At 49.0% G+C, this 22,861-nt stretch overlaps 2 protein-coding genes across 2 annotated transcripts; both read left to right on the top strand.

Annotated features, from left to right (window-relative positions):
* The first annotated feature begins 2,707 nt into the window (after positions 1 to 2,707).
* LOC146712268 (2-acylglycerol O-acyltransferase 2-A-like) lies at positions 2,708 to 8,591 on the top strand. Its single transcript, XM_085452020.1, has 9 exons — positions 2,708 to 2,958; positions 3,431 to 3,609; positions 3,767 to 3,827; positions 3,906 to 4,049; positions 6,088 to 6,218; positions 6,443 to 6,486; positions 6,565 to 6,655; positions 6,901 to 7,009; positions 8,077 to 8,591. Exons 1-9 carry the CDS (start codon positions 2,865 to 2,867, stop codon positions 8,229 to 8,231), a joined length of 1,008 nt encoding a protein of 335 aa, XP_085308146.1. The 5' UTR covers positions 2,708 to 2,864; the 3' UTR covers positions 8,232 to 8,591.
* A 1,180-nt stretch (positions 8,592 to 9,771) lies between these two features.
* LOC146712267 (TSC22 domain family protein 4-like) lies at positions 9,772 to 22,789 on the top strand. The gene is made up of 5 exons (XM_085452021.1): positions 9,772 to 10,136; positions 12,072 to 12,748; positions 13,444 to 13,577; positions 20,048 to 20,099; positions 20,707 to 22,789. Exons 2-5 carry the CDS (start codon positions 12,098 to 12,100, stop codon positions 20,854 to 20,856), a joined length of 987 nt encoding a protein of 328 aa, XP_085308147.1. The 5' UTR covers positions 9,772 to 10,136; positions 12,072 to 12,097; the 3' UTR covers positions 20,857 to 22,789.
* The last annotated feature ends 72 nt before the right edge of the window (positions 22,790 to 22,861 follow it).

The following is a 22,861-nucleotide window of genomic DNA, read 5'->3' as shown; positions in this document are numbered from 1 at the left end:
TTAGTGTGTAGTTAGTGTGTAGTTAGTGTGTAGTTAGTGTGTAGTGTAGTCAGTAGTGTTGTTGTGTGTCAGAACAATGAGGCGACTGCTGAGTGTTACAGGTGTTACAGCAGTGATACATCTGCTGCTGTCAGGCCTGCAGGTATCAGGCTGTTGTTCTCCTTCATCTCATAGTGGACAGAAATTATTTTTTGGAGCGGCACAAATAATTTGTGTGGCATCAGATTTGATGCAGAACAGCTGATTGTTCTGTAAATAGTTTGAAATGTTTATTTAAAAAACACCTTGGCTGCATTTTTAGGTAAACAGCTGCAAAACACTTTGTTGTTTGCATAACTCAGTTACTTTTTTGAAGAAGTAACTATATAATTAACTGCCCAACATTGGTCATTATTTACTGTATGTTGCAGACAGAGTTACAGACTCTCTCCCAGACCACAGACTCAGAATACAAGTCAGAGCTTTATTAAGAAAATATATATATATTTTTTTACTTCCAATAGTGTTAACATGCTACAGGTCATGGACAAGATTTTATTTTTCGTTGTAAGTGGGCTAAAGCACTTAATTAAAAGTAGTGTAACGTGAATGCTGTAATTTGATTACTTTAATAAACATGTAACTTGGATGGATTGGATGCTGGCGTGACCACAGTGCACACGTCTGCTGTTGCTCACAGTGGTCCAAGGGCCGCTCAGGGAGTTTGTGTGTTCGCGCAGACACGTGAAACATTACAGGGAACACTGCTCACGGGTAATATAAACCAACTAACCAAGCCCACTAACTGTGGGAGAAAACCAGAGTAGCCACTGCAAACGCAGCCGGACTGTGGGTCTGAACCAGGACCTTCTTGCTGTGGGGCAGCAGTGCTAACCACAGCACCACCGAGCTGTCGACCCAGACTTTAAGAAACTAGGAAAAGTATGATTACAGCTCGGTACTGCTTCTTCTTTGTGTTGACAGGTTGAACACAGCAACCACCAGCAGCATGCACGTGGTGTGTGCGGGTGTCTGCCTCTCACAGTGATTCTCCTCGCGTGTGATCTTGTAACATCGGGAGTCCAAACACTAAGACACTAACTGATACGATCACCATAGAAACGTGAAATCACTTAGTTCACGTTCCATGTTAGACTGTTGTAAGCGTCACACCCCCCAGTTTCAGTTTACTGAGCGAATTGATAAACATCTGTAACCACCAACAACTCTCAGTAAAGACTAATAACGAAACGAAGCAGCAGCAGGAGGCGTTGTTGCGGCAACCAAACAAATAGCGTTACCGTGGTAACAGCAACGTAACTCGGAGAGTTTCTGCTGACGTGCGCGTCATCAGCCCTGTGCGCAGAGGTGAGAGGTCACGTGTCTGACTCACCCGGATGAACCTCATTGATCACCGATGTCAGAGACTTATTATTAGGACTTAAAGTATTCACTAATAAGAACATGACGATAGGTAACACCGCAATAAAGGACAAACAATTTAATAATAAGTTCATCTCTAATACCTCTAATACTACAATGTACCCGCCTTCACATCTAAGGATGTTCTTTACTTTATGGACAATCTGGATTCTGACATCTCAGATGTTGTCATTTTGTAATAGTGCTACGTAAGTTTTTATTCATTTATGTAAGTGGAAGAATGCGTCTCCTATGTTTGCCGTCATCTTGAATTACTTTTGTCAATATTTTAAGTCACTTAAGCTTATTCCAAATATGAACCAAAAAACTGCTGTACTATAAATACTTGCTATTCTAATTTTCCTGCCTGTGTCAAAAGTAGTGATGTGACGTACTGTATCGAGGCTTCGAAGCGTGTGTCAAGTAATGGAGGGGGCGTTTCCGCGAAGCGCGTATCGAGGCTTGCTTCATTTATGGGAGGAGCTGAAAATGATGACGTCCGAAGCCTCGCTGCCCGGCTGTACCACGTGACTGGTTCAGGAAGCGGTTCGAACTTTGCCGCGAGCTATGACAGCGATATAAACCCTCAGACTTCATTCAAAATGTGGGCGTTTGATGGAGAGTTAGAGACAGTTTAGGAAAAAAAGAAATCGCCTACGACCTGCCACAGTGGACAAACTGTTGTTTTTAAATAAAAACCAATGATGTGTCCCCTAAACACTAATCACTGTCCTTGCCTCAATGTTACAAAAGCACAACCACTGTCCACACCTCACCTCACAGTATATGATCATTTCCATCTTAGGCATTTCCAAATGATCATTTCCCATACTGCCACTATAAATATACACAGTATACTGCCATCACTACAATATACATGTTTTACACACTCCTTTTGTTGTTGACATTTACAGGCTGTGTGCAAAAGGCCACACTCTTCAAATTCATGCCAACTAATATTTTTACGTCCAGTAGGTGTCCTGCTAGAGCAAATGAAGCTTCAAGAAGCTTTGCGCTGGGATGAACCAATTGGATGAAAAGCTTCAGTGCTTCATGAGGCTTCATCTGCCCATCACTAGTCAAAAGGTCTATGTTCCTTATTTCTTTACCCTAGAAACTTTTATTTTCTCCCTGTAAAGTTATAAAAAAGAAAAAGACTTATTATTAGGGCGTTTCATGTTTTAAATAAACTTTATTTAAAGTTTTTGAGCGTCCCCCTGGCGTGCACGCGCCTCCGCACATGCTCGTTCTCGCCGTGTGTCGTCACGTGCTGCGATTGGCTAAAAGGACACCACCCAGTGTACAGCACGCATGCGCAGTGTAGCAGGATAGGAGCAGAGTTTTGAGTTCAGTGGCGCTTACTGCTTGCAGCAACAGCACGCGTACGGCTGACACACGCACACCTCCACAGACACCGGGAGCACGCACAGCTGCAGACCCGGCCGAGGAGCTCCACAGTTGGCATGAGGATCGAGTTCGCCCCGCTGAACGTCCCGCTGCGGAGGAGGCTGCAGACCGCCGCCGTCGTGCAGTGGATCTTCTCCTTCCTGGCGCTAGGTACAGTCACGTGACCTGCCGAGACACACGTAGAGACAGTGATTGATCAGTGTGATCAGGGTCGTTGATTAATCAGCACAGCGTGCAGTAGTATTGATCTGCAGTCACTCTCAGGCGAGTCCTCAGCAGCTTCAGCCTGTAGGTGGACCCTGCAGGTGGACCCTGCTGTGCTCCGCAGGTGTTTGCGTTTGGCTTCACTGTCCAATCAGAGGCACATCACAGGAAAACTGAAGGATTTCACGGCTTCAGGTGTTAAAAAGGATCCTCCCACTTCTACCTGTTCATTTGTATTCGGATGTTTTATGTGATGTTTGAGTTTATCTGATGTTACACACTCATTTTTATTTTCACCTGGTAAAAGGTTTAAAGAGGCGGAGCTTAGACACACACACCTGTTAGGTGTAGATCAGCCTGGTCACTCAGAGAGCACCTGAACGCCTCAGCTCAGCTGTCTGCCTCACTTGTCTCCCAGCTCAGTGCTGTTTGGCGGCCTTCGTCCTCCTCGCCCTCTCTGATTGGTGGATGGTGGCTCTGCTCTACGCTGGCTGGCTGTGGCTGGACTGGGACACACCCACCAATGGGGGTCGAAGGTCACAGTGGATGAGGAGGTGGAGTGTGTGGGAGCACTTCAGAGACTACTTCCCGCTGACGGTGAGCGATCCCTGAATATTGGTTACTGATCATTCATCAATCACTACTGATCAGCGATCGATCAGCGCTGCTGTTCGCTGATTGATTACCGATCAGTGATCGATCAATCGGTGATCGATCACTGATCGGTGATTGATCACTGCTGGTTTGTCTGCAGCTGCTGAAGACGGTCGACCTGGACCCGAAGAAGAACTACATCTTTGGATTCCACCCACATGGTAACAAACACACCTGTACACCTGCCCTTTTTAGTCCCGCCCCCTGGTGTGTGTCTCCATGCATGTGCCTGTCCTCAGGTGTGCTGGTGGCGGGGGCGTTTGGGAACTTCTGCACGGAGGCGACGGGTTTCTCTCACCTGTTTCCTGGACTCAAGCCTCACCTGCTGATGCTGCCGTTCTGGTTCCGAGTGCCGTTCTTCAGAGAATACATCATGTGTGGAGGTAAGGACCTGTGAGCTCAACTGTGCTGGTCATGTGACAGCGGTCTGTGTGCTGATTGGAGGACAGTCATGCTCTGTTAATGACGCTCCTTTAAACTCTACGCTCCTTGGACTCTTTGTCGCTGTGACCTCCTCCAGCTGTTGTAATCCAGCTGTGCTTTCATCACAGCGTCTCCATCGGGCTTCAGTTGCTCCATCAGCCCTTTGGACTCTGGGCTGCAGGTCAGCAGGGAGGAGGCTGACACAGGCTCTCTGATTGGCTGCCTGACCACACGCAGGGTCACATGGGTCGATGTGTCCCAGCTATCGAGCACCTGGTCGTGTGACTCCGGCTCGGCTCCTGTTGCCCCCTCGGTGCGTGCACCTGTGTCACCTCGGGTCAGACTCACCTGAGGGAGGAAGCGGGGTCATGTGACACCTGGTGGTCTAATGAGGAACTGCAGGATGGAGATTTAGAACATCGTCGTGAGGGTGTGACGAGCGCAGTGTTGATGGAGTGATGGGTGGAGCTGGTGTGTCAGGGTCTCACCTGTGAACCTGTGTATTCTCTGGACCGAAGGTTGATTCCATCTGGATCAGTAAGAGCTGCAGCAGGGATTCAGTCAGTGTTTTTATCTCTAAGTAAACTGTTTCTGTTGTTTGATATCTGGTTGTACTTTTTTCTTCTTGTAAGAAACAAACATCTGCCTTTAGTCTGACAGGGCGGGTGATGGTTTTGGTCCTTTTCAGCCGACACCCGTACCAGCCCGAGGTCAGTGTTAGCGATGACGGGCCGATGGGGACTCCAGGCCTCGAGGGCCGGGGTCCTGCAGGTTTTAGATGTGTCCTTGATCCAACACAGCTAGGGCTGCTCGATTATGGCAAAAATGATCATCACGATTGTTTTCACTGACATTGAGATCTCGATTATGTGACGATATTTATTTAACAATAACAATGTGTTGAATAATGACTTTAAAGATTGTCAAAAAATAATATAAAATAGTGCAAATACTGATAACAGTGCAAATGTTTGCAATATAAAAATGAATGAAAAATGTAAACATCTGTGTTTAGTGAACTTTGCAGTGTTGCTCTGTGGTGCAGCTACGACACCGTAGCAAAGTTTACACACTGTGTCCACTTGATCCACGTCTGACTGAACCCACAATGTTTCCACACCACTGAAGGTTTTTACCTCTCTTTTCAACCAACAGCAGTCACTCTCCTCTCCAAATAACTTCTGCTCAGCTTTCCGAGCGTCCCTCGGGTCCTCTTAATTAGCGGTCCCCAACCCCCGGGCCTCGGACCGGTCCGTAAGTCGTTTGGTTCCGGGCCGCGAGAGCTGAGGCTCAGGTGTGAAATGTATGGTTTTTATCGATTTTCAGCGTTATTTTGTTATCGTTTTTATCGTTAACTCTGTTTTCCTGGGTCTTTTCAAGTGTGTTATGAATAAATCTTTTATTCGGTACTAGTTTTATTTTGTTGTATTTATCTGCGACACCTTAAAGGCCGGTCCATGAAAATATTGTCGGGCATAAACCGGTCCGTGGCGCAAAAAAGGTTGGAGACCGCTGCTCTTAATTGTTGTGACACGTGTTCGAAATGCAGAGAGGTGCGCTCGATTTGCCACACGGAGCAGCGCGAGAGTAAAGCGGGAGGGAGGGGCTATTGGCTCAGTCATTTTTAATGATTGTTGAAAATTCGATTAATTGAGCAGCCCTAAACACGGCTGATTTAAAGGCTAAATGACTTCAACACGTACTGAAGCTCTCCAGAGGCTGGGAATGAACTACTCATGCCAGTCAGGTGTGGAGACCCACCGGCCCTCGAAGCCTGGAGTTCCCCAGCCCTGTCCTGGACGATGAACGTGGTGAAAGTCGATCTGATTGTCAGGTGGAAGGTTTTTGGCGGAGCGCTTTAACGGTGGTGTGGGGGGAGTGGTCTGAGCTCAGTTTCATCAGTCTGTAGGTCGCTGGTGTCTACATGGCCTCTATGCCTTGTGGTAACCATGGTAACAGGTGAGGGGAGGAGTCACTTGTCACCCGTGTCTCTGTCAGGTCTGGTGTCCAGCTCCAAGTCCAGTCTCTCGTACCTGGTGAGCCGTCCCGAAGGAGGGAACGTGGCCGTCGTCGCAGTGGGTGGAGCTTCCGAGGCTTTGGACGCTCGGCCCGGAGCTCTCACCTTACAGGTACGTGTAGTCCTGCTGTGACCGCGACTCGCAGCTCCGCCCCATCGCGGTTACATCACTGATGTAGAAAGAGGAAGCTGTGTGGAAACACACTGCACTCAGTGACATCATCGGGTTATTAGCACAGTGAAACATGAGGTCAGAGGTCACAGGCTGGACTAACCACATTTTAAATTTTAAATTCTGCTTTTCCTCACCGAGCGCCGTCTCCGTCTGTTTTTCAGGTTCAAAACAGGAAGGGCTTCATCAAACTGGCTCTGAAACATGGGTGGGTGGAGCCTGTAAAGAGGGCGGGTCTGAGAGGGCCAGGACTATCACCTGACTGACTGTGTTTGTCTGTGTGCAGAGCTCAGCTGGTTCCCGTCTTCTCCTTTGGAGAGAACGAGCTGTTTGATCAGATCGAGAACCCGACCGGCTCCCCTCTGAGGAGGCTGCAGGTCAGAGGTCACACCCCACATCACCGTAGACGCTTCAGGGTAACCTGCTCGATAAAGGAACCACAGGGGGGCCCTCACAACCTTCTACAATCATTTACCACAGCTCTGATTGACCCTATAGCAGCCTCTCAGCGGCCACAAAGCTGATACACTGAATATAATCTATTCATCGCTGCACTTTTACAGCTGCTTGAAATGACTGTGTGGCTATTATGGGATACCAGTGTGTTATCCTGTGTCTACAGAACCGACTGCAGAGCATCATGGGAATAGCCATGCCTTTGTTTCATGCCCGAGGAGTTTTCCAGTACAGCTTCGGCCTGATACCCTACAGGAAGCCCATACGCACCATCGGTACGAGCACACAGCTTCAACCCGACCCTGACTCAGTGTTTATCCCAGCCTAATATAATGCTAACCTGATGCTGTTGCACTGTCGTTCCTCTAATATAGACTCAGAGCTAGCCTAATGGTAACTCCATCTGTGTCCCGTGATGACTCAATGCTAACTTGATGCTATTGCACCGTCCTGCGCCTGGCGCGTCCTGCCATTGTTGCACACTTGTCCTTTATGTCGTCCTGTGTTGATTGTGTTGAACACTGTGTCGTTTCACTGTGTACTGTATGGTTAAAAGGACCATCAAGCCTCTTCACTTGACTTGCTGACCTTTATGGTGTTCATCTAATGCTAAACCACAGCTAACCAAGTGTACACCACACTGAGCACTAGGAGGGGATGGTGTTGGTCTGCTTTAGTCCCTTTGAGTCCGTATCAGCTCCCGTTCCTATCTCAGTTTTTAAACACCCTCTACCCTTTTATCTCTGGCCCAGTGTCAGCCTGTGTCAGCCCCGTTGGCTGCTTGTTGGGTTTATCTAGGCACAAAGCTGCTGGAACACAAGCCCAAACTGCACAACCAAACCGACAAGACGGAGCTCTTTGCCCTTGTTAGCGAGGGACGTCAGCCCAGGCCTTCACCTGTCCTAATTGAGTATGCAATTACAAATGCATGTGGCATTGTTAAGCAGGTATACCTGAACAACATCAGTGTCTGTAGTCTGTGTGCGTGGGTGCAGCTGTTCCATAGATAGACATGCAACCTTTCAATGCACTTAAACTGTGTCTGCAGGACAGCAGAGTAGGCGTCTTGCTAAATGATCAGAACAGGAGGTTGCAATAGGTCATGTGTCAGATGAGCATCTAAAGGTCAGGACAGTTTCTAAAGCTCTGATGGAAATGATAACGTCGAGGCTGCTTCCTCGTCTCGTGGTACACAAGTGCACACAGAATCTCATCAGACCTAACAAGGATCTGATTGTTATCAGCATACGAGTGATGTATGTTTCTAAGCATAAAGGACGATATAAAAAATCAATTCCAACACTGCTGTCAGCCTCATGCCTCTCTCTGCCTCTGCCCTCAGTGGGGAAGCCCATCCCAGTGGTCCAGACTCCGAGTCCCAGCAGCGAGGACATCGAGAGTCTTCATAAAGTCTACCTGCAGAATCTCGCTGAGCTCTTCGAGCAACACAAACGCAGCTACGGCCTTGCTGACGACCAGCACCTCGCCTTCATCTGATGGAGCGCGTGAACATTGAACTATGAACTACGTTCATGTAAACACCTGACCTGTGTGTGACTTGCATGTGATTTCACTATGAGTTGGATCTGCTTGCAGAGCCTGTTGACTTAAATTGGAAATTCCAAAGCTGCTATCAGGAAGCACTGATTACAATAGCAAAAGCTAACAGTGCTGGGAGGAGCCATGCATTTAAATAGGAGCTAACACACAGTGGGAAGCATTCTTGCAGGAATCTGCCTGTAATGGGCTTTGCTAACGTTAATGCTAATGGAGCTTTCATGGTACGTTTAAGGGTGTCATAAAGACTACTCTCGTGGGTTTATGTGCAATAAATCATGTAATAGGATCACAGGTAAATGGACTGGTTCTTATTTTGCACTTTCCTGCTTCGAGCAGTCCTAGCGATTTACACAATTCACCCACAGTCATACTCCGATGGATGCGTCAGAGAGCAACATGAGGTTACAGTCTTACTCGAGGATGTTTTGCATGCGGACCGGAGCAGACGAGGGTCGAACCACGAGCCCTCCGGTTAGTAGCTCTGCTCTAACCTGAGCTACAGCCATGAGCTGTGACTGATGCTGAGCGTCTGCTCGGCAGCAGGTTATGTTGAGAGGGGACGCTCATGGGGATCTTCTGACTTGTGAATTTCCCCAGAGAGCCGAGGTTACCGGAGACATAAATAAATACACTTCACGATTCACATTGATCTGATTTGAATGATGCAATATTCAATAAATTCTGAATCGGTAATTGGATTCCACGAAAGCGTGTCAACAGGAAGCAGAGATCCGACGGCACGTGCACGCACATGCTGCTGAGAGCAGAGGTATCACAGGTTTCATCCCTCTGGACAAAAATTCACTGAAGCAGCAGAAAAAGAAAACAACGCTTCACGTTGGAAGAACATCATGAGTTCTTTATCTACAGCTTTCAGTACCAATAATCAACTATGTGCTGCAGGCCTTGAGGCTCCCAGTCGTTAAACCGTGACGGTAACGTCTGTGGACCCAGCAGTCCTACCTAATTATCTCCACCCTTCCTGTTTGATCGACTGCAAGCAGGTATCTGCTATAAAACGCCAGGCCAGGAAAATCTGCTTTGTCTGTTTCCTCCTCAGCTACACAAAGACATCTGCTCACAGCGCCAGCTTTGGCTAAATGCATGTGTACAGTGAGGCTGTGATTGCAGAGGAATAGTGAAATAATTTGAACGCAGGAGCTTCAGAGGGTTCCTTCGACAGCACGCTGATCTGAACTCTGATACTTGTATGATTTATATTATTGTTCATTATAATATTTATGAGCTGAGCTGAATCCGGTCAGAGGTCAGTGCCGACACGCAGGCTGCTCAGTAACGCTCGCTTTCACCTTTAAAGACACACGTGTGTGCACTTTGAACCAAACTTTATTGACAACACGTTTACGGTAAAGACCCCTCCTCTCTCCCCACTGCGCAGGCGCTAACTCTGTCAGAGTCTGTCGTGCACGCGCACGTCGGTGCTCGGACGTGATCCGGATCGGACCCGGACCTGGCTGCGCGTTCACGAGCTGGTACAGAGACGCGCACGCTGTTAGGATGGAGAGGAAGAGGAGGAGCGTGCAGTGACGGAGCGCAGGGTGTTTGTTTACAGAAGAAGAGGAGGAAGAGGTGAAGCTGCGCCTCAGAAGAGTCTCGCTCCTGAAACAGCGCGAGGAGAGGAGGAGGAAGAGGAGGAAGAGTCCCCAACTTCTGACTCCGTAAACTTCCTGCACGCTCCACGGTCGGGCCGTGCTACCGCGCATGCGCCCTGAAGTTTTCACCCCATCGGAACACAATGGACCGATTGTGACGTCACCGGTTGCTTATCCGGATCTGAACCAGTGACGGCGGCGGGAGCGCGCCTCGGCTCAGCGCGTGACCGTGAGTGTTTACTGAGAAGTAAACTTTACGTAACTTTTGTTAAATCCAAACATGTTTTACAAACACACGTTTGACAGACACACAAAGACACACGTCAGCTCCTCTCTCCACCGTGTCCAGAACATGCAGCTCTGCTGACACAGGTCGTCGTGGACCTTCAAGAACATGTCGTGGACCTTCAATGACCTGTGGCTCAGGGTGCGCTGGTGCTACAGGACACCTTTAGGTTCGGACACGGTGTTCGTTATGGACACGCTGTGGTTTCCACAGAAGACCAACAACTCAGCACCGCTCGGGTTCAGATCCAGGAGGCCGTTCCTCCTAACCACACCCCTCCAGGTCTCGCTGTCGTTGTCCATATGAGCGCTGACGTCTCCCAGCAGGACAACAGGGTCCCCAGGTGGGGAACCCTCCAGCGCCCCACCCGGGGACTCAAGGAAAGCTGGGTACTCAGAACCGTTGTCCCGCGAATAAGTGCAGACGACAGTCACACTTAACTGCTTCCCACCAGGGAGGTGACATTCCACGTCCCAGTTACTAGTCTTGGTAGCCGGGGTTCGGCCCACCAGGGCTGCCTGACACACGTTGCACCCGACCCCTACGATGCCTCCTGCGGGTGGTGGGCCTCTTTTTACCTTTTTTGGCTGTGCCCGGCCGGGCCCTAACGGACTAAGGCCCGACCCCCAGACTCTCGCACTCGGGCACCCTCGCAGGTCTGGCTCCAGGTCGGGGCCTCGGTAACTTTATCCCAGGCAGGGTGAACATCACCATTAAAGCTGTTTTTTAAGTTATCGTCCCTGCAGAACCGTCTGCACCATGAGATACTCTATGCTGAGATCTCCAGTAACTAGTATCATCTGGAGTACAGTCAGATTCTGACGACACAACAGCAGAATTAGACTGCTCAGCAAAAACAAATATGGCTTTATGTTATGAAGTAAAAATGTAAGTGAAACACAGGAAGTGCAATCAAAACAAAACAGGTGGGAGCTGGTCTCACTGTTTCTTACATACAACCAAAAATAAATAACTTTGTTTACAAAAGCTGTAATTTATGTTTTATTACAGTTTTATTAAAGCTCAAAGTTTTGTTGAAGCGGTGTTTCAGGCTTTGAGGGTCAGTTAGCAAAGTGACCAAAAGTCTGTGGACACACCTTCATGTTCAGAAACCAACATCATCATTATCACGTGGTCCACCTTAACTCAGCTAGCCAATCACAGCACAGCTCTGAGAACTCCGAGTGCCTCACCTGACCCGGAGAGTGAAGGGTTAAACCCTGCAGAACCTAAAAAAAACACACACACACACACACACACACACACACACACACACACACACAGTCATGTTGTGCAACAGTCTGAAGCAACACAGCTGAGCAGGGTGGAGTGAACAGGAAGTAGAGAAGAAGCAGAGTGGGATCTGCAGGGCGGTGCACTCTTCTGGACAGACAGACTGCACGAGGGGTGAGACACGTTACTGCTTTTACTCGGACCTCTGCCTCCACACACTGTGTTGGTTTTTGTGCTCTACGGGGACCTGGGTGTGTACATGCTTCTCTGAGGACTTCGAGTGTATTGTGTGTGTTAGTTTTTGTGCTTTATGTGGACGTACCAGAGGTCTGTGCATCTGACGACTTAGTCCACTGATGTAGACCACCTGCGTTTATTGTGAGGCTACGTCCCCAGGATGCAGATCAACACACGTGCACATGCTCAGTGTGTCCTGTTTGGACATAAACAGCAGTGAATGTTAGGAGGCGTACCTGTCAGGTGTCTTCACACTGGACTGTGGTTAAAGCTGAACTTTGACCCCTAAGCTCCTCCTCTGTAGATCAAAAATCCATGTTTATTCTTAATTGTGTTTAATTTTTTAAGCTTGTGTCTCTGAAATGTCCCCATAAACCACATTAACTGGTGTACTCTGCTGTGTGTCAGTGAGCCTGTGGAGTGTGTGCGTGAGAATGAGTGGTGGTAAAAAGAGGAGTGGCTTTCAGATCACCAGCGTGACTTCAGAGGTGAACCAGAGTCCAGCAGACCAATTGTCTCCTAGCGCTGTCCTGCCCATCATCCAATCAGAGGTCTCTCTGCAGTCCCCCCTCTGCAGCCCTCAGGGAAGCTCCTCCCAGCCAACCACACCCTCTCTGAAGAGGAAGTACGTCTCCCTCGATGGCGGGCAGGGGGCGGGGTCTTCCTCCAGGTTCAGGGTGGTGAGACTAGTGAGCGGAGCCGGCGGCGGAGGCCGGGGTGAATCGTATCGTCGCGGGCGATGGATGTGCACAGAGTTCACAGAGCGGCAGGAAGGCCCGGGGTTCAGGCGGGTAATGGACAGCATGAGACACGCCCACTCCTTGGAGTCCCTGGAGATGATTGGCCGGGAAAGCGAGTGGGGTGGAGTCCACTCTCAGGACAACACCCATATGCTGGCTCAGCACGTGCTGCACAGCGGCCCGCCTTCACCCACGCACCAGACGCCAGCTAATGTCCGGCTGCTCGACCACAAGGAGTCACGCCTTGTGGTCGAGCAGGGCTTAGGCTCCACCCCTCCACCACCTTCACCCCGCCCACGCTTCGCCCCAACTCCTCTGCGGCTGGATGTGGACGCCTCAGGACGGGTAAACACACACACAGACACTCGTTTTAATGCCTTAGTGAGGACATCAATCTGACATAATATTTTTGCTAGCCTCTTACCCTAACCCTCAGAAACGACCTAATCTGGACTAACCCGGACTAGCCCAGACCTAATCTGGACTAACCCGGGCCTGACCAGAACCTCATTTAACTCCAAAGCACAACCACAGTGGGCTTTATGTTCAAATGTAAAGAGAAAACCCACCAATCAGCAGCCATATCCCTACTCCTTTGTGAAGCATTTGGTTCCCACAAAGACATTTAGACAAGTATACACGCACACACACGTGTCCTACTGCCTGACTCAGGCGTGATCTCTGCACAGGTGGAGGCTGTTAGCTGCACGCCTTCTCGTTTGCGACGTAGCTGAGTTAGCAGCACCTGTTCTGCTCTGCAGTTTCACCCCTGACACACTAGGGGGCGGTGCAGCTGCTAACAGAGGTGGGGCTAGGGCGTCAGCTGCTTGTGATGTCACAGCTGCAGCTGATCGAGCTGATTGTTGATCAGGTCATTGGAATAATAAAAACATGTACGTGCAGCAGTGACATCAGCGCAACATGTGACATCATCATGACATCACTGAGGAAACCCGCTGGTATATAAAATGAATCTTTAATGTTAGAACATTGCTCGTTGTTTTTACGACAGTCACTCACACCTGTGTCTCACCTGTCAGTCTGTCCTCAGGCTGTCTCACTCTCAGCCTGGCTCCCCCCCTGCTGGACTGTACCAACCCCCTCTGACCCCCGCTCAGACGCCGTCAGGCTTCAGCCTGGACCGCACCATGTTCGACCTGCCGGGGGACGCCAGGTGAGTGTGTTTAACAGGTGTTTGTGATGTCACTGCTCAGTGGGAGGAGTCAGGATGCTTCTCAGAGGTCAGCTGATTAGTTTTCAGTGTTTGGTTTGTTTGTGATTGATCAGGTTGATTGATTGAATGATGAACCCGGACTTTCACAATAAAAGTCCACCCTGTTTGAACTGCGTGCGTCTTAGAGGGCGGTGATGTCATACAGTTTCAGGTAACAGCCAATAAAACACCTGAGAGTCAAACTGACATTAAAGACAACTAATGGACCAAAACGCCTGGAAACCAACCACAGAAATGTCAGCGATCAATATCAGTAATCAGGAATTAATTACTGATCAATACCAGTGAGTGATTACTGATTAGTTCCAGTAATGAGCAGGCAGTTGGTCGTTTCCATGGTCCCTCCGTCTGAATCAATGGGCCTCTGTCTGCGAGTGGGCGGGAGAAGAATGCTGCTGCTGCCTTGCCATTGGCTGAGACCGTGAGTGGGCAGGAGCTGGCAGGCAGCAGCCAATCAGAGAGCAGAGATGTGTGGGAGTGACAGAGAACATGAAGATCTGAAGTCTGGACGCACCTTAGTCTGAAGACAACATCTGGATACAGCTGCTGACATTTACACACCTGTGAGCTCACAAGGAGGCAGCCAATCAGGGGCCACCTGGGAAGGCGGAGTCAGAGGTATTACGATTACATTAAGCTGATTGGAGTTTGCTCTGATGGTGTGCTGTGATTAGTTGGTGCTCTGTGGTGAAGTTCTCACTGGATGTTTCCTGTTGTGCTGTGCTGTGATTGGACTGGGTTTTTTTTTCAGAGTGCTGTGATTGGACTGTAAAATATGTAGCTGAGTTCTGATTGGCTGGTGTTTCAGTGGGCCTCCATCAGCTGAAGATGTTTGTAGGTGAGAAGAAGAGGACCTGTCAAACACGTCCTCAGCGCCGTCTCCCTTCGACTCCGCCCCTTCCTCCCAGGACTCTGCAGCTTGTTGCTAAGCAACTGGAGCCTCCAGTTGTCTTACGGGATCATACAAAGGTCAAAGGTCGTGGCTCAGCTGTCAGGGAGTCCTGGCCAAGTTCTAGGACATCGATCCAAGAACTCAAACCACGGGTGACTCAGAGGTCCCTGACCCCTCCCTCCAGAGCTCAGCCTGTCACAGAGGCCCGCCACCGATCCACCAATCAACCACAGCCATCCCAGCGACCCCAGAATCCTCTGCGTCACACTGCCCCGCATCCTCATTGGTCAGTTCCTGCCAGGGCTTCACCCACCGGGCAGGGCTCTGAGGCCACTATGATGGCTCTGCTGCTGTTCTGCAACAGGTAACCACGGTAACCCGGGCGGGGTTCAGATTCACCTGCAAAATAATAAATATGTGATAGTACCTGTCCAGGGCACCGTCGTAATGGAGATTTATCATTTCAGTGGGTTTGTTCATGGTTAGATAAAGTAATAACAGGTGAGAAGAACATCTGTGCAGATTAGAGATGGACCGATCCGATATTACGTATCGGTATCGGTCCGATACTGACCTAAATTACTGGATCGGATATCGGAGAAAAATAAAAAATGTAATCCGATCCATTAAATATCACGAAAGCGCCTCACAAAACTTGCAACACGCCGTAACTCACCTCAGAACGTTAGCACGTCGGAGCAGTATGCATCACGTGATAGAGCGGCTGTGGCATGCAGGACCTGTCGGTGGTCTGGATAGCATGTGGAGCTTCGCTAGCAACCTGGCATTTCATCTCCGACAAAGTTATCCCGAGAGAAGTAAAGCAAGTGTGTAAGTCCATCTCTGAATGTTTGTAAAGCATTCCTGCGTTAAGCTTAACAACTGATATATGGAGCGACTGCCTCTCCTGCTGCTGCTTCAATCATGAAACTGCTTAATGATCAGCTGATCGGCTTTTCTGTCGCGAGTCCGTGTCTCTGGTTTGTTTTTGGCCCACTTTGCACCAGAAAGAGGAAACCAGCGGCTGAACAACAGCAGCACGTTTAAGCTTGATCAGCTGTTGTTAGAATGTATTTAATATTACTTTCTACTCGAGGATCTTTTTCTACGTAGCTGACGCTGGTAACTGTGCAGGGGTGGATCTAGCAAAGTTTAGCCAGGGGGGCCGATAGGGCATTAATGAATGAATAATGAATGAATGAATGAATATTCTTTATTGTCATTGTCACAAGTACAATGAAATTGAAAGATGTCTCCGGTCAGTGCAACATCACGAAAGATAAATACTTAAAAACTATAATAGATATGATATAAAAGATAGAAATACATATAAAATACAGTATTCTCATACAGTAAATACACCCAAGCAATCCAGGCCTAAGGCCCCATACAGACACTCAACATACGACCTAGTTGATATATCACTCAAACAATCAATCACTCAGTCAATTTGTTAGCGCATCCAACAAAACATGTCTGAAAGCATTCCAACATCAAGGGCACAAATGACAACAGGGGCAATGAGAGTCATCTACTTTTAGTAGCATTGAGACATGATATTGCAATTGGGTAGAAACTGTGTTTGAGTCTGTTAGTCCTTGTGTATGTTGTTCTATACCGTTTACCTGAAGGCAGCAGTTCGAACATGGAGTGTCCAGGGTGTGAGGTGTCCTTTATGATGTTATGGGCTCTTTTGAGGCAGCGGGAACTGTGTAGGTCTTTCAGTTTGAGGAGAGGGCAGCCGATTGTCCTTTGGGCAGCGTTGATTACTCCCTGGAGTGCTTTCCTCTGAGCCACTGTGCAGCTAGCGTACCATATGCCTATGCAGTACGTTAGTATGCTTTCGATGGACATACTTTTCTTTCTTATTCTCATTTAAAATGTCGAGCTTTTAATAAATAATTATCTGACACCCAAAGTTTTAATTTGATGTAAAATGAATAGAAGTCAATTACTGTATATAGTAACTATTAAGTCTAATATATATACCCTAGTAAGCTATAGTACTTTTTACTTTGGGAAGGTACCATCTGTGCAGTCTGCAATTTTGTTGAAGAAAGATGTTGAATCTATTTAATATTTCTTGAAAAATAATTGATTTCTGTGCATTTTTTTTCACACTGCATCAAATTAAGGTTGGTTACGTCGATTAAGCATCATGAGGTGGCGCGTGAGGGGTGGTTCCCTATTTTTTATTTATTTATTTTTGTTGCTGGGAGTTGGAACCCTATTAGTTAGGTTGCTTAATATTTACGCTAAGTACTCTTTAAAATACCAGAATAGGGAGGATGGTGTAGGTCTAAGTTTATTAGATTGATCAGTATTGCTGAACTATGAAATATTTTTTTTTGCATACAGGTATAACAGAATAGCTTTAGTGTAGTTGTTGTTTTAAACTTGAGTATGAACTTATACAAAATGCAGCAAGATATTTAAAAAACAGTTTTGTTGATTAAAAAACACTATATCGGATTCATATCGGTATCGACAGATATCCAAATTTATGATATCGGTATCGGTATCGGACATAAAAAAGTGGTATCGTGCCATCTCTAGTGCAGATGTGGATAAAGGTGCTGATAACGGTCATTCACCTGTCTCAAAGTCACCTATCAGAGAGTCACCTGCCTTTCTCACCTGCCTGTCTCAGCTGCCTGTCTCTCACCTGTCTGTCTCACCTGCCTGTCTCTCACCTGTATGTCTCTCACCTGTCTGTCTCACCTGCCTGTCTCTCACCTGTATGTCTCTCACCTGTCTGTCTCACAGGCCTGTCTCTCACCTGCTTGTCTCTCACCTGTCTGTCTCACTTGCCTGTCTATCACCTGTCTGTCTCTCACATGTCTGTCTCACCTGCCTGTCTCTCACCTGTCTGTCTCTTGCCTGTCTGTCACCTGTCTGTCTCACTTGCCTGTCTATCACCTGTCTGTCTCTCGCCTGTCTGTCTCACCTGCCTGTCTCTCACCTGTCTGTCTCTCGCCTGTCTGTCACCTGTCTGTCTCACTTGCCTGTCTATCACCTGTCTGTCTCTCACCTGTCTGTCTCACTTGCCTGTCTATCACCTGTCTGTCTGTCACCTGTCTGTCTCACCTGCCTGTCTCTCACCTGTCTGTCTCTCGCCTGTCTGTCACCTGTCTGTCTCACTTGCCTGTCTATCACCTGTCTGTCTCTCACCTGTCTGTCTCACCTGCCTGTCTCTCACCTTTCTGTCTATCACCTGTCTGTCTCACCTTCCTGTCTATCACCTGTCTGTCTCTCACCTGTCTGTCTCACATGCTTGTCTCTCACCTTTCTGTCTTTCACTTGTCTGTCTCGCCTGCCTGTCTCTCACCTGCCTGTCTCTCGCCTGTCTGTCACCTGTCTGTCTCACTTGCCTGTCTATCACCTGTCTGTCTCTCACCTGTCTGTCTCACCTGCCTGTCTCTCACCTTTCTGTCTATCACCTGTCTGTCTCACCTTCCTGTCTATCACCTGTCTGTCTCTCACCTGTCTGTCTCACATGCTTGTCTCTCACCTTTCTGTCTTTCACTTGTCTGTCTTGCCTGCCTGTCTCTCACCTGTCTGTCTCACCTGCCTGTCTCTCACCTGCCTGTCTCTCACCTGTCTGTCTCACAGGCCTGTCTCTCACCTGCCTGTCTCTCACCTGCCTGTCTCTCACCTGTCTGTCTCTCACCTGCCTGTCTCCCACCTGCCTGTCTATCACCTGTCTGTCTCACCTGCCTATTTCTCACCTGTCTGTCTCTCACCTGCCTGTCTCTCACCTGTCTGTCTCTCACCTGCCTGTCTCTCACCTGTCTGCCTCACTTGCCTGTCTCTCACCTGTCTGTCTCTCACCTGTCTGTCTTTCACCTGCCTGTCTCTCACCTGTCAGTCTCTCACCTGCCTGTCTCTCACCTGTCTTTCTCACCTGTCTGTCTCTCACCTGTCTTTCTCACCTGTCTGTCTCTCACCTGCCTGTCTCTCACTTGCCTGCCTCACCTGCCTGTCTCTCACCTGTCTGTCTCACAGGCCTGTCTCTCACCTGCCTGTCTGTCTCACATGCCTCTCTCTCACCTGTCTCTCTCTCACGTGTCTCTCTCACCTGCCTGTCTATCACCTGTCTATCTCACCTGTCTGTCTTTCTCAGCTGTCTGCCTCTCACCTGTGTGTCTCACCTGCCTGTCTCTCTCACCTGTGTGTCTCTCACCTGTCTGTCTCACCTGCCTTTCTCTCACCTGCCTGTCTCACCTGCCTGTCTGTCTCTCACCTGCCTGTCTCTCATTTGCCTGTCTGTCACCTGCCTGTCTGTCACCTGTCTGCTTCACCTGCCTGTCTCTCACCTGTCTGTCTCACAGGCCCGTCTCTCACATGCCTGTCTGTCTCACATGCCTGTCTCTCACCTGCCTGTCTTTCACCTGTCTGTCTCACTTGCCTGTCTATCACCTGTCTATCTCACCTGCCTGTCTTTCTCACCTGCCTGTCTCTCACCTGTGTGTCTCACCTGCCTGTCTCTCACCTGTGTGTCTCTCACCTGTCTGTCTCACCTGCCTTTCTCTCACCTGCCTGTCTCTCACCTGCCTGTCTCACTTGCCTGTTTATCACCTGTCTGTCTCACATGCCTGTCTCTCACCTGTCAGTCTCTCAACTGTCTGTCTGTCTCTCTCTCACGTGTCTGTCTCACCTGCCTGTCTCTCACTTGCCTGTCTATCACCTGCCTGTCTCTCACCTGTCTGCCTCACCTGCCTGTCTCTCACCTGTCAGTCTCTCAACTGTCTGTCTGTCTCTCTCTCACGTGTCTGTCTCACCTGCCTGTCTCTCACCTGTCTGTCTCACTTGCCTGTTTATCACCTGTCTGTCTCACCTGCCTGTCTGTCTCACCTGTCTGTCTCACCTGCCTGTCTGTCTCACCTGTCTGTCTCACATGCCTGTCTCTCACCTGTCTGTCTCACCTGCCTGTCTTTCTCACCTGTCTATCTCACCTGCCTGTCTGTCTCACCTGTCTGTCTCACCTGCATGTCTCTCACCTGTATGTTTCACCTGTCTTTCTCACCTGCCTGTGTCTCACCTGCCTGTCTCTCGCCTGCCTGTCTCTCAGCTGTCTCTCACCTGCCTGTTTCTCACCTGTCTGTCTCACCTGTCTGTCTCACCTGCCTGTCTCTCACCTGTATGTCTCACCTGCCTGTCTCTCACCTGCCTGTCTCTCACCTGCCTGTCTGTCACCTGTATGTCTCACCTGTCTGTCTCTCACCTTCCTGTCTCTCACCTGTATGTCTCACCTTCCTGTCTCTCACCTGTATGTCTCACCTGCCTGTCTCACCTGCCTGTCTCTCACCTGCCTGTCTCTCACCTGTATGTCTCACCTTCCTGTCTCTCACCTGTATGTCTCACCTGCCTGTCTCACCTGCCTGTCTCTCACCTGCCTGTCTCTCACCTGTATGTCTCACCTGCCTGTCTCACCTGCCTGTCTCTCACCTGCCTGTCTCTCACCTGCCTGTCTCTCACCTGCCTGTCTCTCACCTGTCTGTCTCTCTGTGTCTTGCAGTAGTTCCAGTACCAGTTTGATCGCCATCGACAACAAAATTGAGCAGGCCATGGTGAGTCCTGTTTCTACGTTTCTAGTCGTCTATCAGGCGTCGATCTATAAACCTTTGTATCTGTTGCTGGTAGATTCTGTCATGAAGACATCAAGTCGTCTGTTGTTTTTCTAGTTGTATATTTACTCTTTGCAGTGAGAGAGAGTTTGTCTGTGACTCTGTTCCTGTGTAGATATTTCAGTTCTGTAGTTATTTGATTTCACCTTGATTTAAACGAGGATAACCTGACTCCTGAGGGTAAGGATCTGTTGTGTGAGAGGGTCCTGACTGAGAGACAGTCAGCAGTGGTTAAACAACAGCTGTAAAGGTTTCTGAGCCAACTCTGATGGTGGTCCTCCGTCAGGTCGGTCCTGGCTCAGTTTGTCCTCAATCTGAGGTTGAATGCATACATTCCAAGTATGCATGTAGAGCTGTTCAGATCTGTCCCTGCTGCTGACGACCATAAATGTGACACCGTTCTGTGGTTACAAACGTCTCTCAGTGAGGACATATGAGCAGGAGTTCTCCTCTATGCTGATGATGCTGTTAATCACACAATGCTCCCTCTGTAGGACGGGCTTTATGATTGGCTAGTTTATTTATGCACATCACGTGTGTGTGTGTGTAGGACCTGGTGAAGAGTCACCTGATGCTGGCGGTGAGGGAGGAGGTGGAGCTTCTGAGAGAACAAATCAGAGAGCTGCAGGAGAGGAACCGGCAACTGGAGAGAGAGAACCACACGCTGAGGGCGCTGACCCACAGCATGCACACTCAATAACACACACACTAACACACACACACACTAACACACTCACACGTGCCGTCATGTCAGGGTTAACAGCACGGCGTTCCGGCTCCTGCGTTTTCTGATCAGCTGATGCTTCAGAGACACTCGCTGTGCCCTCCTGCTCGTCCTCCTTCATGTACCTGTAGTACTGTTGAACTGCAGTATTTGTGGTACTGTGTACTGATGAAAGGTGTGTGTTTCTGTGTGTGTGTGTGTGTGTGTGTGTGTGCAAGTACTTACAGCATCTGACAAAAGTGAGCACACCCTGACATTTCTGTAAATGTTGTGTTAGCTCCTTTCATGGGACAACGTTGTAGGTAACAAAAGAGAGAAGACCCGAGGTGAAAATGTCCAAACTGTGGCCAAAAGTATTATGTTTGGCCACCATTATTTTCCAACACTGCCTCAACTCTGTTGGTCATGGAGTTCACTGGAGCTCCACAGAGTGCCGCTGAATCCTCTCCCACTCCGATGACATCCTTGCACTCCTCCACCTTCCATTTGAGGATGCCCCACAGATGCTCAGTAGGGTTTGGAGACATGGTTGGTCTGAGCACTGACAGGCTGACCCTCCACGCCTCTGCAGCAATGCTGGCAGCACTCATACCTGTTTTCAAAGACAACCTCTGGATATGACACTGAGCACGTGCACTCAGCTTCTTTTGTCGACCATGTCCTGTTAAACTGCTGGATGGTCTCGACCACCGTGCTGCAGCTCAGTTTCAGAGTGTTGGCGAGTCACGTGACACCAGGGAGGGAAAATGGCTAATCGGGCTCAGTTTGGACATCTTCACCTATGGCTGTACTCACTTTTGTTTCCCAGGGATTCAGTCACTAATGGCTGTGGGTGGAGTTATTTAGAGGTGACACCAAATGTGCACTGTTGTACAAGCTGCTTACTTTACATTGTATCAACGTGTCAGATTGACAGTGTGTCCTGTGAAAAGATGTAACGAAATATCTCCAAAAATGTGAGGCTGTGCTCTGTGTGCGAGTGTGTGTCTGTGTGTGTGTGAGTGAGTGTGTCTGTGTGTGTCTGTGTGCGTGTGTGTGTGTGTGTGTGTCTGTGTGCGAGTGTGTGTTTCTGTGTGTGCGAGTGTGTGTGTCTGTGTGCGAGTGTGTCTGTGTGTGCGAGTGTGTGTGTCTGTGTGTGTGTGTGTCTGTGTGTGCGAGTGTGTCTGTGTGCGAGTGTGTCTGTCTGTGTGTGTGTGTGTGTCTGTGTGTGCGAGTGTGTGTGTGTGTGTCTGTGTGTGTGTGTGTGTGTGTGTGTCTGTGTGCGAGTGTGTGTGTCTGTGTGTGTGTGTGTGTGTGTGTGTGTGTGTGTGTGTGTCTGTGTGTGTGTGTGTGTGTGTCTGTGTGTAGGTGTGGAGGACAGTGAGGATGATGGGTGGAGTCAGCAGCTCAGCTCCAGGCAGCAGAGGTGTTGTCAGAAACCGATGGACGAGTCAGAGCTGATGGTTTGAAACTCCTTCTTTGAGAGCCCCTCCCACCCCGAGGAGGTTACTTCCTGTTTAAAGGGAGTTTTTCCTCCCCACTGTCCCACCGTGTGAAGCACTCGGAGGCGACTGTTGTGATTTGTGCTGCAAAGTAATCGTCCAAGGTGTCCCGATGATGTGTTTCAGTGTGGCTGCTGAGGAAGGAGTTGCTTCATCAATTTGAACTGTAGCTCAGGATCAGCGGGCTCCGCCCTCACCATGGGTCAGGCTGGACCCACTGTGACCCCTGATCACTCACACACACAGACACACACACACACACACGCATCCTGTAACACAGTAACCCAGAATGTGCCTTACTGACCTCACCTGACGGTGTGGGCGTGGCCTAACGGTCGCACCTGGGACTGTTTGTATTAGCCGTCCAGATGCTGATGCTGATGATGAAGAGTAGAGTCTAATAAATTAATAAAGCCTTACAGACTGATGTTTGTGTGGTCCCTCTGTGTTTGCTGTCTCTCTGTGGGGTATGACGTCACACACAGTGCATGCTGGGATAC

The sequence above is a fragment of the Copadichromis virginalis genome, linkage group LG3 (genome assembly GCF_057382275.1).
Source record: "Copadichromis virginalis isolate Kocher_CV1m ecotype Utaka linkage group LG3, C_Virginalis_male_GT1.1, whole genome shotgun sequence".
Taxonomy (NCBI): domain Eukaryota; kingdom Metazoa; phylum Chordata; class Actinopteri; order Cichliformes; family Cichlidae; genus Copadichromis; species Copadichromis virginalis.
This window is presented reverse-complemented; position numbering and strand designations above follow the sequence as displayed.